General features: G+C 41.6%; 1 protein-coding gene across 1 annotated transcript in view; it reads left to right on the top strand.

The window, feature by feature from the left end:
- The first annotated feature begins 2339 nt into the window (after positions 1 to 2339).
- SHB (SH2 domain containing adaptor protein B) overlaps positions 2340 to 16228 on the top strand; it is a 58157-nt gene continuing 44268 nt past the window's right edge. The window contains exons 1-2 of the mRNA XM_053932738.1: positions 2340 to 3121; positions 15633 to 15750. Of these exons, the coding sequence (XP_053788713.1) occupies positions 2537 to 3121; positions 15633 to 15750 (703 nt within the window). The 5' untranslated portion in view covers positions 2340 to 2536. The remainder of the gene's footprint in view (positions 3122 to 15632; positions 15751 to 16228) is intronic.

Here is a 16228-nt window from a genome sequence, read left to right as displayed (position 1 = left end):
AAGCCTGTACTCACAGGGGAGGAGGTTTGTTCTCAGGCACTCAGTAAAACATACAGACATGCCTATGTTTAGCAAACTACAAGGACAGTGCCCAAACTCAGGGAAAATGAGGCTTTTTATAGAGAATATGTAGCCAAGAGCAAGGTTAAAAGGGTCCATAAAACCAGATAAAAACTTTGTATGTAAATCTAGTCCATCTTTATTTCATAAAGAGAATTAACTCATGAATATAGCTGAGTCCATTTTGCCCTCATAATTCATGACTGGCTTGTGGGTGTGTAAATACAGTACAGGTATGACATTGAGCTTCAACAATGCCAACAGGGAGCTACACAGGTGTTTGCCAAAATGCAACAGGGCAATACACAGATGACTTGTAGCAGTAAGTAGATAAAGGCTTCCTCTTCTCTTCCCTCCACTTTCTGATTCTAAAAAGGTTAAAAGAGCTCCAACGCCCAAATGATTAAAAACAATAGTGCAAAACATGACTGTGCCTGACATCTGCACACCCCTCTCCAACTGTGCATGACATTGCCTTTCTCATCTTCAAAACAGGGTTGCATCCCTTCTGTGCAGAAAGTGTGTTAGGGAAGACAGACGTTAACACTCTGAATATCCTCCCCTTCCTTCTTCTCCCCCCAGTTTTATATGCTGAGCATGATGCCATATGATATGGAATATCCATCTGGTTGGTTAAGGTCAGCTGTCCTGGCTTGTGCCATCCCAAGCTTTTGTGCACCCCCATTCTGCTTGCGGCTGGGGCGGTGTGAGAAGACAAGGCCTTGGCTCTGTGTAAGCACTGCTCATCAGTAACAAAAAACAACAACAACAACAACAACAACAACAAAACACAAAAAAAAACCCCTGTGTTAATGATGCTATTTTCAGCACAAATAGCACCGTAATAGCTATTGTGAAGAAAATTAACTGTACCCAAGCCAAAACCAGCACATCATATTAGGAACATGTCCACAGCTCCTAGTGAAACTGCAATGTTCTTGTGCAGATTTTTGAACTACATGAAAAGGGTTCCCCTTCTTGCTCATCTCTCTGCATTGATGGACTTGATAAAGCAATGGGAAAACGATACTTCGCATGAAGATATAGCTCTGGAAAACTCTGTCACAGATTTGTATTGGGGAATGAAAAGCTTTTTTATTTCTTTTATTGATATGTCTGAATTCTGATTAGCGGAAGATTTTAAAAAATGCAATTGTGAGGCATTCGCTAACTCTTCATTTGAAATTGCTTTCCACTATGCAGTGTAGACAGAACAAAACTGCAACAAATCTCTCCTGTCACTGATCATAATGTAGAATTGAAGCACCACAGGTCAAGCTGAGTAGTTCTTCTGTTTGCTTAACTTTTTATTGTGGCAGAGGCCAGAGATAGGCCTGGAGCAGCCTGCAGGTATTCCTATCCCCACTTGAACATCCATTCAGTGTCTCCAGCAATCCCTACAACCAGACCAAATCAGCACTAGGATGAGGACTAAAGATAGAGTGAGACTGTCACAGCTGGGCAGACAGAACTTGGGAAAACCTGCTCTAGTATATGTTTAGCTTTGAGCAGACAAAGAAAGATTAAAAGAGCAATAATAAGTGGCTGTGACTGTGGTGGCCCAGATGACAAGTCCTTCTTGTCACAAGGAGGACAAGACACAAGCTGAGCAGTGTGATTCACAGAAGTATCATCTCTGCATTTGATTTACTGTAGCCCTTACCTAGGAACACACATGGGAAAGGTACCTACCAAAAAATACACAACATCCTGTTTGTTTAGCATCAGCCCTAGCCAAAAACAGGGCTTGGTTCCTTTTTTAGGTGCCAGCTGGAACACTCCTACCCCATCACGGATGGGAAGGGGGAACACGCAGGTAGCGGTAGTAGAGAATTCAGAGTTCAAACTCCGCAGGTGGCTGCGGGTCCCACGGCCACTCCAGTCGACAGGCGGAGGCACCTAGGAAAGGAACGGAAAGGCACCTACGTTCTCCTCAGGGCGGCAGCTCCCCTCCCCGCCCATTCGAGGGCGCAGCGGGGAAGCCTCGGCGGATCACGTCGCGCCGGAACGCGAAGGGCGGCTACACCGGCACCGGCACCGGCACCGGCCCGCGCAGGGCCGGCCCATCCGCACCGCCCCACCGGCACCTGGCGCGGCCCCGCCCGGCCGCGGCAGTGGGCGGGCTCCGCATGCAGATGCGTCCCCCGCCTCTCCGGTGCGTGCTGAGGTCAGGCTGGGCTGTGCTGCCAGCGCGGAGCAGCGGGGCTGAGGTCGCGGCAGACCCGGAGCCGCGGGGGCGGGCGCGGAGCTACGGCGAGCGCTTGGCTCGGGCCGGGAGCGGCTCCCTCCCGCCGGGAAGCCGTGGGGCTCGGCGGGGCCCTTCCAGCCACTGGCAGCGGGAGAGCGGGGAGTGCGCGGAGCGGGGCGCCCGGCCCGCCCCGCCGACCCACTCCTCCATGCGGGTGGCGAGCGGAGCTGGGGCGCGGGGCGCCGGGGGCAGCGCGTAGCGGTGCTGAGGCCGCAACCTGGAGAGACGATGGCCAAATGGCTGAACAAGTACTTCAGCCTGGGCAATAGCAAGACCAAGAGCCCTCCGCAGCCTCCGAGGCCCGACTACCGGGAGAAGCGCAACGGTGCCAGCAGCGCGCCCCGCCCCGAGGGGCCGCCGCACCTCCACCTCCACCACCACACCTCACCCGGCTTTTCGCGCCGCCGTCTGCGCGACGACACCAGCGACCTGCTCCGCGCCTACCGCGCCCAGAAGGACCGCGACTTCGAGGACCCCTACAGCGGGCCCGGCTCGTCCCTGCACAAGCTGCGCGCCATGTGCCGCCCGGACTACTCGGCGCCTGAGGACCTGGGCGAGGCAGCCCTCAAGGCTTCTTCCTCCTCCTCCTCTTCGTCGTGCTGCGCCACGCCTCCCACCACCGGCTCCCCACACCTCTTCCGCAGCCACAGCGAGCGCCGCCCGGCGACGCCACCCGACGTGAAGTACGTTTCTCCCAAGCACCGGCTGATCAAGGTGGAGAGCGGCGGTGGAGGCAGCGACGGCGCGGGCAAGAAACTCAACAAGGGCTCCAAGCAGCCGACTGTTGCTGCCCCCTCTGCCATGAAAGATAAAGTAAGTGCTGTGTTCCTGTTTCCACCCCTGTAGGCTAGGTAGTAGGGCTGGGGCTACGTCAGCCCCTGTCAGGATTTTTGGCGAGGGGACCAGCTACTGTACATCTGGAGTTGCCGCTGTTGTCAGCCATCCTTCATGGGGTAGCCTGGCCCTTTTTAATACTTCAGGTCATGCAGGGCATGTGCATGGGTAGCACATGAAGTGATGGTGCCCTGTCCTTTTGGCTTTCAAGCTCACCTTCCTTCTGATGGGGCAGGTTCACAGGTGTGTGTAGCCTTGCTTTGAGGCACAGTTCACTGTCAGCCTCGTGATGGGTACCAAGGCTCTTGGTGTGCCCCTGCAGAACAAGATATGAGTCGTTAGGGGAATGCTTGAAATGCCTTGTGCTTGTGATCCCAGGCTGAGGTCTCAGCCCTACTGTATGTCGTATGGGGCAGTCATATATAAAAAAAATAAACTGTTTTTACGCAGACAGTTTGTCATTTGTTTATTTATAAACTTTTTACCTCCTAGTTCAGTGTTAAAGGTGAGGTGGTTCAAATTCCTGTGTTACAATGGCATGGCAACTTCCAAAACTGATGTGTTTCTGTTTGGCATGTAGCTGAAGCAAATTCCATAGATACTTGCCCAGTTACAAACGTTATCTTGTCTTTTACTGGTCATTCTCTTCAAATTTTAACAAAACATTCTAGACACAGCACTGGAAAATACTGGACTTGGGAACTCAAGTTAGAGAGGGAATAACATTAATTGTTTTTTAAGCTCAGCACATCCTCCTGCCTGTATACGAGTATAGTTCAGCTTTTCTCATGTATTGGAAATAAATGTTTCCCTATTTTGTTAATTGGCATTTTCAACTCCAGGATAATAGTCATATCACAGGAATTTCAGGTATGTGCTGAATGTTATCAGTCTAAGTGATCTGTGTGTACATATTTAAATATGTAACATGATTGCATTGCCACACTTCCATGGCAACTTGATAAATTATATCTGTCCAGGTGGAATTCCAAAGAAATTTGCTTGTGACAGTGATGATATAGGGTGAAAAATCTAGGATTTATTCTGTTGTCTTAATATGTGCTCCTGACTGGAAACAACTTCTTTTGTGGAAGTGATTGATTAAAAGTTAGCATCTCACTATGTTTTACACTATATGTTACAATCTATTCAGTCTTCTTTAAAGTTCCTACATTGATACTAGGTATCCTCTTTTAGGGACCGCCTTTCAGCAAAAACAAGTGCTTGGGGCAAAATGTATCTCTTTTTTTAAAATCACTGTTCAATTTTAGACCCTACTGAAGCAATTTTCATCAGAAAATACCTATTTGTTGCTAGGTAGCCTGCTACTTTGTAATGGTCATAAATCTGTATGCTGCTCCCGAGCCCTTGTTGCAGGTTCTGAAACTTGTAGGCAAAAATTCTCAGCCATATTGGGCTTTTTTTTTCCCAATTATCGAGAGAGAGAACTATATGTACCAAGCAGGAAGTCTGAATATATCTAAGAAATAAAATCGTCCCCGTGCCTCAAAAAGCCATCTGTGCCTGCCTGCAACAGCATTTGTATGCAACATAGCTTGCTTTTTGTTCAATTGTGTTGTTTTATCCCAGCAATGGATATGAAATCTCTTTTCTTTCACAGCCCTAAAATGTAGAGTTTGACAGGTGAACTTGGTAAGTAGAGATCATAATGGGCTGGCAGGAAACTGCTTCTCTTCTACACCTATGATTCACTGAGGAAGAAAATTCAGGAACTTAGTTAACCAAATGTCTGTAGTACAGTAATGAACAAAGCAATTGAAAATAAACTTCTCTAAGAAAGGAAAGGAAAACAGTAAAGATGGAATAAAAGTCCCAAAGCTAGAGGTCTGCTGCTCAGAAGAATTCACAGACATGCTAAAAACATTTTAAAAACTGTTTTTTTTATGCTGTGTGTAACATAGCATAAGCTAATAAACATTTTAGGAATGAAAAAAAAAAACCAATTAAGTGCTGTATAGGTCTGTCTTCATAGAAGTATGTTAATGTTTAATGATCCAATAATGCCTGTTAAATGTTTGTGTTTCACCCCAGCATTGCTGTTTTCAGTGGTTTTTTTTTTTCTGATTTCATTTACAAGGATAGAGTGCTGTTTTCCTTTATGTGTTGATGGAGAAGTGAGAAGTAGGGGTTTCAACAAATTCAGTGAACAATTTTATATCTTCTGTGGTTTGTCATCAGTAAATAACTGGCTGAAAAGCTTAGTTGTGTGTCATACTTGAAAGAGTTACTGGAATGGGAAGGAGATTCAGGGAGGTGCTGGTTTGGTGTGGTTACTTATAAAGGGCAAATGGCAAAGTACAGATAGTGGCAAATTGGTTAGCTGAAATTCCCAGAGAAGAAAAATTGTAAACTAACTGATTCAGGGAATAAAGGGGATGGAGATTTAAAGTGGTGGCAGACAGGATTATATTATGCAAGATTTTAGACAAAGGCTGGTAAAATAACCACAGAGATGTAATGTATCTGGGATTCAGGTAGTTTTGATGTGTAGCAGTGGAAATACCAATTAAAGCTGAAGAAGATGAACCCAAATTGCCAGGCACCTTTTAGTAGTGAGGTGACTAACCTCTACAACAAATGCCCAGTGAGAGTCATCATTTCCAGATGTCTTTGAATTCCAATTGTTGGGTGGACTTTTTTATTATTTAGGTAATACAATTTGGGGTTTGGGGACTTTAAGTGTGATGTTTACCTTCAGACGAGGGAGAGCAGGGTGTGTTAGAATTAATGGCTGAAGCAGTTCAGGTCCTCCAGTATGGCAGATAAAGAAATTATTGGCTTCCATTTTTAGTGCTGGCTTGTGAGAGCTTAACTTACTTGCTTGCCACAAAGAAGCTAGGGAGTGTGGGCAAGTTGAAACAACATATAGTTATATTCTGGATCAATCTGGCATCTCCTGTATTTGTGTAAGAATAAACACGAGACTTGGTTTAAGGCCAGCTCACTAGGCAAACCACTTGTGAATGGAGATTAAAAGCTGATCTTCCTGAGCAATTGTCCTCTATCTGGATTTACACACACCATGTGTGTGTAAATCCATGAAGTGATAACTGAGGGGGAAGTGTCTGTGTGAAAGGATACTTCAGATACGTTTTCATCTATTATGTATTTGAACCTAACCATTTCTCTGCCAGGTTTTGTAGCTGAAGAACCTGGGATAACTCCCCAAAACAAGCTACGTTATACTTCATCACAGGAAGTTCTTAAGATTTAAAAGCTGGGTTCATATCATATTGTCCTTTAAAAGACATTTATTTCATAATGAGCAGCATTTTGCACTATCTCTGTTCATTGGAGACAGAACAATGTAACATTTCTTTATATTGAATGCAGAAGACATTGCAGATCTATTTCCACAGGTGTTAAAAAAATTTTGACATTAATCTCTCTTCCCCATTAGATAGGTTTGTTGGCACAGGTCAGTTATGATATCTGATAGTGCCTCAAGACAGGGACTCTGAACAAATAAATCCCTGGGCAGTTTTACACTTAGAATCCAAACTCCCTATCCCTCACATGACAGTCTGGACAAACAGCAGCATTGGGGTCTGGGGTCTTCATAATTCTGATTTTGTTTTGTTACCAGCTGCTTGCTCTGTGTTTAGCTGGTTCGCCATCCGTGTTGTAATATGGTTGTTGCATATTAGCTGCGACCTATTATTTAAAATGCTAGTTTTGTCCAGTTTAATTATTATTAATGTACATATTGTTAGCTCCAGGCTGTACTATAATCTCTGTTCAACTTACAGAGCATAGCCTTATAGTTCCAATATAGTTCAACTTACAGCCTAACAATTCTAGCTACTTTTGTCAAACAAGCACTCAACTACTTTCAAATAGTAAAAAATTTTCAATGGCAAGACAGGATGTATCTGATGCAGTAGAGAATAACTTGATTCTGCACAGAGTGGATCTAGTGCAAAATTATGTGAATATTGTGCAGCAGTCAAGCAGACAACTGTCCAGCCAACCAGGCAACTGTTCAGGACAGAAGAGTTGCTAACTTAATGTACAAAGTTCTGAAAACACTATCTATGTGTAAGAAATAGGTGCCTTTCACTAGACTAGCAAAGTAATCTAGCTTTTTGAACTTCTGACATCTTGCATAAAAGTGATTGGACTTCATACAACCTTATTAATATCTTTATATTATTAAAATACTGTTTTAGAGTTGAGCAGATGCTTGTCTTATTTCTGTATATGGAAGGTCTATATTTTATTTGATCTTTAAACTGAGAACAAGTTGTGCTTTTAAGAGAATCTTGCAGCTGATATTTCAAGTGCACTGAGAAAACACTTGAAAGATGTCTAAGCAGTGTTTGGGTTATTTGTATCAGAGAATATTATTTCTAGAAATCCTAAACTACAAATGTACCTTGGTGTCTTATTCCCATGTTTAATCCATAGCAGCAGAGTTTCATGCTGCCTCTCTGTACAGTCGGTTCTACTCTGAAATAGTCTTCCTCTCTGCATGTGGTTCCCATTGTTATATGGCTCTATCTTTAAGTAAAAGAAAAAAAAATACTCATGGTTGCTGGTTGTGCATGAATTGCTTAGGCAAGGCCATACATTAAGGCAGAAAGTTATATTTTTTCTGCATATCTATGTTGTTATAGGGCAGCTGTAATGCAGCTAGAAAAGCAATTTTTTTCACGTATGTCAGTCTCATGATTAAGGATCTATAGCAGTCTTGTGAACAGGAGGATATTTAGATACGACCTGAGACTTTGGAGTCTTGGTAACTTCAGGGCTTTTTTTGGAATGATGCGGTGGGCTGTTCAGTTACAAGTTTGCCTGGCATCTGCACTGTATGCACAGCTTGGAACACTCTCAGCTTTGGAAGCTATCCAAATTATCAGACTTTTGGGCACAAATACATCCAAGCAGAGAGAGGAAGGAGTATGAAGCAGTTGGAAGACCTGGAGATTTAAGGAGAGGGTGGTAGACTTGTGGAAGAGTGTATCACGTGTATACCTTTGCAGTAAGCATCTCAGTGCTATTGTAAGAAAGTTCCTCAGATACTGCCTTCAAACAAGGGGATGGACTTGCTGTTCTGCTACAGCACTGGGGTCACCATAAATGCAGCTTTCTTACTACTGCATAATAGCACACATATTACCTGCAGACTTTTCTTCAAAACTGTCCAGATGAGGAAAGACATCTGTATTACACTATTTTACATATCCACCTTTGGGTAAACTTGCACAGCAATTGTTAGCATTAAGACTGTTGTATATATGGAAGTAAAACCTTCTATAAGCTAAATAAGGTTATGCTGTTTACTATGATTCAAATGGTCTTCTAACTCTAAATGAGAAATTAGGCACAGCAAGAACTGTATGGGAACTCATGTAAGTATTTTAGCCTGATTAATGAGGAGAAAGGATCTAGAAAGGAAAAAGATGAAGCTGTGTTTCTCTTTTACAACATCAAGTTTGCATGTAATCTTTTAGTTTGCAATCTGATCTTATTGCCAGTTTATCGTTGTATTTGCTTGGATCACTGAAGAAATGTCTGTTTTTACAAGATTCTATGCTCCCCAGGCTCACTGACAATGAGAGAGATAATTTCACTCCGTTGCTGCCCTGTGTCAGTGTGGATGTATCCTTAACTAACAGTATGCTAGGCATGGTTTGAAAGTGGAGGAAGTGATACGAGACTGAGCAGTTGAAACAGTATAATGGTGGATTCTAGCAAGAGATATGAAAGGACTGTGGTGCAGATCTTCCTGGATAGGTCACTGTTTTTGTAAATGTTACCGTTAGACAGTCTGTTTACAAGGAAACACATAAAATGTGGGTTTGGAGTAGTTGTGCATTGTCTAGGAAGTGCGGAAAATTGTTTTACAAAATATATTCTGCTAATGACATTACAGGGATACAATTTTTTTAAACTTTGTTTTCTAGAGGGAACAATATCTGTTAATTGTTCTGCCTGTCCTTCCTTCACTACCTTTTAGTTCTACTGAAAAATGCTTGAAGGTGTATTTTCAGATTTAAAATACTTGAGTGGATGGGTCAAGGAAGCACCTATTTCTTTCTGAGGGGAAAGCAGGTGCAACTGCATTTTTCAACTTTGAGCAGGAAGTGCTGCATTGCCTGCTATGTGAAGAGTAGTCTGCATTGCCCTATATGAAGCAGTGACACATATGGGATAGCAGGGGACTTCAATTACTGCTTGGGAATACAGGAGAGAAATGGAGGGGCAAGAAGGCAAGAACTGTTATTTGTATCAGCTTATTAGCAGTTCAGTTCTGTCCCTGTGAGTGTGTGGACTTGTAAAAACTGAAGAGCAATTCACTTTCACTAAGCACTAAAGCTTGTATGTGGGAGAATAGCTCTTGAAATCCTGTTATTAAATACTGTTGTTTTTGTTTTTTTTCCCCAGCCTCTCACTATCAGTTCACAACTCTCTGAGAAATTTAGGCACCACATTTTCCAATTTGTGTTTCAATTACCTTTTAGATGAGAGGTGTCAGTCTCTGGAAGTCACCACTATGAATGAGGCCTGTGATTCCTTCCAGGGGCAGAGCTAGTGCTGGTCTTTCTAATACTCAAATTTAGGACAAGGAGGACAGGCTCTATATACACTTTATCTGTAGGGCAGTTCTCTAGAATCATATCCTAAATTTCTGATTGTTAGCAAGGTTTTAAAGGTCCCTGATGTTTTTTTTTTCCTCGTATTCTCAGGAATCTGACCATGTACAGATCACTCTATTAGCATGTTTTCCAAGGCTGTGAGATTTATTTTGAACAAAAAGTGGTACTTACTCTCCTTACAGGGAGGATTATCCTACAGGTTCTTGAATTCAATGCTTTGTGGAAGAAAACCTAAGTGGAAGTCTTTATTAATATGGAAAACAAATAAAGATCAAACTTCACAGTCTTGCTGTATGCAGCCTGAGCTTTGTCCAGGCTTCAATATCAGAAATGTTTCTGATGTCTAGTTGCCTGAATATTACATGAAAATATATTTTTTTAGGAAACATCTGCTTAGGGCATGTTTGGGATGTAAGACCTGGTGGTTCCTTGAGGTCAAAGAGAGAAATTTGGCATTTGTCAAAAATATCATGTTTTAAAAAAACCCCAAATGTACCCCCGCAAAAAATCTCCAACCAATACAACCCAACACCAACCAAACAAAATAACAGCATAACTCCCACCATGTAATATTGTTAATCATTTTTGGCCACCATGATAATTAGATGGCTAGAGCACCTCTCATATGAGGAAAGCTTGAGGGAACTGAGGTTGTTCAGCCTGGAGAAGAGAAGGCTTTGGGGTCCCCTAAATGGAACCTTCCAGAATCTGAAGGGAGCCTACAAGAAATCTGGAGGGGGACTTTTTACAAGGGCATGTAGTGACAGGGCAAGGGAAAACGGCTTAAAAATGAGAGAAGATTTACATTGCATTTTAGGAAGAAGTTCTTTACTGTGAAGGTGATGAGGCACAGGCACAGCTTGCCCAGAGAAGCCATAGATGCCCCATCTCTGGAAGTGTACAAGGCCAGTTTGGATGGGGCTCTAAGCAGCCTGGTCTATCTAAAGGTGTCCCTGTCCTTAGCAGAGGGGTTGGAACGAGATGATCTTTAAGGTCCTATCCAACCCAGGCCATTCTATGATAATATAGAGTGACTTCTACTGTAGCTAGGAACTGATCTTTTGTGAATACAAATTCTCAGAGAGGATGAAGAATTTTCCTTACTTTGTGTTGAATGTGTTAACTGTGATGTTCTCAGAGATATAGTCACAGTTTTTAAGTGCCCTTGTCTCCTGTATCTTTGCTGATGGACACATGCTGTCATCTATGATATTGGTGGACTTAATTGCAACTCACAGAAGTTGAGACGAATATACGATCTGACTTTATACAGTTATTTAAGTATGTGCCTGCCCATGGCAAGGAGATTGGAACTAGAGAATCTTTAAGGTCCATTCCAACCCAAACCATTCTATTATTTAATATTGATAATATAAATATATCTATTATTTTATAAAAAGAAATCTTTAAAATAAATATCCCCTAATAAATTCTCCAAAGGCCTGGTGGGCAGGCGAAGTCTTTTAGATTTTTTGCTTCATGTTGTTTATTATAATTCCTCTTGGATTCTTCTAGAACAGTGTGTCCTTAATCACAGTAGCCACTAAATTAGTGAAATAGCTAACAATTCTGTGCTGATGTTGCTGTTTGATCTTCTACATTTCCTTTCAATTCAAAAAAGATATTACCTCTATTTTTTCAGCGTGGTGAATTCTCATTTGTTTCCTTTTTTTCATTCCCTTAAAATGTTTGGTTTAGTTAGATAGAGATACCTGTAAAATGATGCACTTAGGTGTCTTCTTTCATTTCTTCCTGTGGCTGCATATGCTTTTGTATATGCAGATACCCATTTGAATTTGTGTTTAATATGGTAATATTTGTCAGACTTTTTTAAAGACTGTAGAAGAACAAAGACTATGCCTCAACAAGTGCAAGTGAAGCTTGCAACTCAGTTAATATATAATAGAGGGATAAACCAACAGCAGTCCCAGCTTGTATTTAATTTTCTGGGGGGTGAAGTGATTATTAGGTTTTTGATCTTGTATCTGCTGATTAACTTTTTAGCTAGAGTTATGGTTTTTGATTTGTCGACTTGTCTGGTAACTGAGCTGGTACTATTTTTCTCTGTCTTCTGACTTTTAACTAACAACCTGCAAGGAAGAGCCCCTGAAAGTGTTCTCTAAATCCTTATTGACTTATTTTAATACCTGCACTTCTATTTGCGTGTTAAAGTTTATTTTGCTTGATGCTACTGATGCCTCGAAATACTGCTACTACATGTACAAAAATAGAAAATAGTATCATATATGTATGGAATGCTATAGAACAGACATGAACAGAGCAGGAATCAGTAGTTGTAGGAGCTCATAGTCCACACTCAGAATGTAGATCTTGCATTCTGTCAAGAGATAAGCCACAGGTCTTTGACAATAAACTTGACAAATGCAACTGGTTTCGATATTAATTTGGAATCTGGATGACTAACTTCTGGGGATTCCTGATAGCCGTGTTTTCAATTGGAAGGACAGGATCTGTGACTAAAGTGGCTGGATTTGACAGAGCAGGGAGCCAAATTGAATGTGTCCTACTCCAAAGGTCATCCTCTATGTATGAATGCTGTCTTTAGCTGTGCTTAGAAAATTTCAACATGTTGCCATTCCTCTGATTGTGTCCAGGGAAGATGTGGCAAGTACAGTATTAGATCCTGGATAATCTGACTAGCTGAGACTTCTAGGAGGGATGCATTGGTAGACAATGGATGCTGTCCATTATCTTCTACTTTCTGTCCAGTGTTTGTCAGTCAATAACATGAAAGATCAGTTTGGAGACCAGTCAAACGACTACCAGATGACTTCCAGTAATTTGCCTTGGAAGTGTGCTAAATCAAAGCAGGAAGGGTCACTGCATGCAGGCCCTAACCTGGGATCTCCTGTGCTTGCCTTGGTCTCTGAACTGTAGAAAACAAATGCCTGACTGAGACCAGTTTTCTGGGCAGTGGTTGAAAGACTGTTGGAAGAAATATAAACAAACAAAATGCCTCTTTCTGGAAAGCTAATGATTTCTGCTGAACACAGGAGCACATTGGTTATCACATAGAAAGACCTGCTCCTACATGCCTGTGGGGAAGAGGTGTTGCAGTATGGTGTTATCACAGTGGATCTTCCCTGTGTGGCATGGAGGTGATCAAGATCATGATCTGCAGAACCCCCACTGCACATGCAAGGCATGTACCTGTGGTATTTGTGTAACGTTGGCACAGTTTTTCTTTCTTAGGATAGCATGAAAGGGGTATGAGAACAGTGTATTAATACCATCTATCATAAGGCAAGTGTTTTGTTTAACTAGAAAATTCACGTACTCAGAACCTTCTATTTCATCAAAAGTTTTTTCTGTACTTTGTCTAACCAAGCATAGAGGCTTGGAAGGTGAGCTCATTAAAAGTAGCTTATGTGGAGATGGCAAAAAGACTTGCAGACTAGGAACTCTTTTTCTGGTTGAGATCTCTGAAAACAGGAAAAATAATCCTCTGAAATAGGGTTGTCAAAAGGAGTTCAGACATTTACAGTAAGTATATTATAATAGAACTAGCAATCATACTCATTTGGGTTTTTTTTGAAAGAAGTAGAAATACCTGAGGCTTTCTTTGACAGCTCAGCATTGTAAATCCACTTGTAATAAGATATACAGTTCCAGGAAAGGTGAAGCAGGCTGCTCTTTCTGCCTGAGTGCTGAAAAGTGGGTTTGGGATTTGCTGTGGAACAGTGTTGTTTAGGTTGGAATTTTTTGGGTCGTGTTTTTTTGGGGGGTGGGTTTTGTTTGACAGCATCTTTTAAGTGTAATTTTCCTCCTAGTATACTTTGGACAAATGGAGAAGAAGAAATGTCAAATATCTGTGCTAAGTCTACTTTTTGTTTCATGTTCTAGTACAGTTATGCAAAGGATTGTTGAGTACTATGTCAGCATTTGCAAAGGAGAGCAGCACAGAGCACATGCAACCACCTAGCAGGTCTTGACAGGGTCGGAGCAGAAGACTACATGGTATTTCATCTGCATCACTTTTGGAAATAAAATTACCCTTGTGACTAGGAGAAATTACTGCTGCATGTTACATATTGTTGTCTTTGTCTCAAGTGTGTGCAGCTGCTGTCACTTGATTTGCTGCTTGGGTATATGTTGCCAGGCGGGGGGAGGGGACTTTTCCCCTTTGTATTAACTGTTTTTCAAAATAATGAGGGAGTAATTTTGGACACCAAGTGAAAGAAAGAATTATGTTTTCCTTTCTCGATGATCCATGTCAGTCTGGTGATTTCTGGTCAAAAAAAAGCTTCCAGTCACCTTAAACTGAGTGGAGGAAAACACAGAAACCCATAATTAAAATGTCAGTCTTGGTAGTAAAATAAGCAAAATAAGTAGTATAAAATTGCAATGTGCCAGTGTTACAGGGCCTGAGTAATGACTCTGAAGTGTGTTAGACGCTTTGTTTCCTAATCTAAAAGGAGATCTCTGCCTTTCATAATAGAGTGCTCATTTATTCCATGGTAGTTGTGCAGGTGTTTGATCCGTGAATACTTGTGTGTCTGGTTTTTCTTCTCTGACTGGTGGGATATGCTGGCAGCAGGAGACAGAAGCAGATGCTGCCTCAGTCTCTTAGCTGGCAGTGTATTCCTGGTTCTTTGCTGAAAAGATTGAAACTGTTGGAATAGCACTGTGCTGTAAATCTTACTAGTGCTTGTCTTAAAAATGTAAAGTAACTCAGTTGAAAAATCCCTCGTAAATAAAGTAAGTAGTCAGGGCAAAACCCTTTAGGCTTGCCCTGCTTTGAGTGATGAGTTGGATAGGGTGATCTCTTGTGGTTCTTTCCCACCTGAATAATCTTATGATTTTTTAGGGATTCTGATGTTGAAGCCTGCCTCTGCCTGCTTTTGTTTGCTCCAGACTCTTTTGCCTGCTGTAGATTCTATCTCTGTGCTCTGCAATAATTCTTATATGACGATTTCTGCCTTTGACCCAGTCTGCTTGTCACATTCCAGAAACAAAGATTAGCTCTACCACTTCAGCTATAGGGAGGAATGATTCCTATGACTTGAATTGACTGATAAAAAAACTATAAATGGGACCTACAGAGCATAATGATTTTGCAGTGGTCAGGAAAGCGTACTAATGTAAGGTCAAGTGTGAGATTTTCTAACCTTCAGATTTTTTTAATCTCCTAGTGGAGAAAGAAAATGTGTTCTGACAGATAATTTCTTTTTGCTATATTTGGTCTCAGTTCACAAAATATAAATAAAAATAATGTTCCTTTGAGAGAAAGAATGGCACAGGTGGGTTTGGGGATTTAAGTTTAGCCAAGAAATTTGTTTTGTGTCTTGTTTTTTTCAATTTGAAATTTTTCAAATTTTTTTTGTGTCTTTGTCTTTTCATAACATGAAAAGGCTTCTTATTAATGCAGTGAAAAGAGTAGCCTTAGAATATTTATTTTAAAAATTTCTAGCAATATATTCAGTTGTAGCTCTTAAACCTTAAAAGCAGAGGAGATGAAGTATGTGAAAGGGAAAGAGTGTTTTTTTTCCTGAATATTAGCAGACTTCTCTGATAAGATTTGCACTGGATTGAATTTGCTGACTGGTTGCTCTTTTTAATTTGTCCATCCCAATTATTCCATTGCTTGTGCTAGTCAGAAATCCTTTTGACATGGAGTCTGCCTTTATGAGGTTACTGGTATAAATAGGAGCTATTTATTCTATTTCAGTACCATTTAGTAACTGATCTGTGGCAATTGTGTATTTATCCTCTGAACCAAGACTGTACTTTGAAGATGGCATAGGATGCAGCCAAATGAAACTGTTTTTATTTGCTGATAGGGTGTCATTGCCTTCTGCTTTGCACATCTGACTGGAGACTTCAGTAACAGTTACCTTCCTGTCTTTCAGGTATTGATAGCTGATGACTACTCAGATCCGTTTGATGCCAAAAGTGAGTTGAACAGAATGGGAAAAGGGGAGAACACTGGCTATATGGAACCATACGAAGCCCAGAGAATAATGGCTGGTAAGAAATGACAGTTGCACGTGTGAGCTCCAGTTGCATGGCAGTTCACCTGTATATTATAGCTGCTATGAAACAGAAATGTCGTTTGGCATGGGAAACAGTGTTTCTGAAGATGCTTAGGTCGGCAGCAGCAAATGCCATATAAGCACTGCATTTTCCTGCATGTGCCTTTATACCCAAAAATACCACTCTATACCTCGCTTTTAAATATAGAATTTTTGTACTGTCGTGTGATAAGATGAAAAAATAAGAGCAATGGGAGTTGGAGTGTGTATTGCTCCTCTTGGCAATATGAAGGCTGTCGTGTGTATGTGGTTGAGATGGCCAAAGCATGACATTGTGTGATTCCACTTAAAAACAGTTGATCAGCTTGTTTATGGACTTTTTTCCTCAATCAGATTTGGACTTCTTGGTGTTGGAGGAGGGCTGCAGAGCTACATCTTTCTGTAGCTTCGTCTTTCTTTCCTTGCTTCTCTGA

This window comes from Vidua chalybeata, chromosome Z (genome assembly GCF_026979565.1).
Source record: "Vidua chalybeata isolate OUT-0048 chromosome Z, bVidCha1 merged haplotype, whole genome shotgun sequence".
In the NCBI taxonomy this organism is placed as follows: domain Eukaryota; kingdom Metazoa; phylum Chordata; class Aves; order Passeriformes; family Viduidae; genus Vidua; species Vidua chalybeata.
This window is presented reverse-complemented; position numbering and strand designations above follow the sequence as displayed.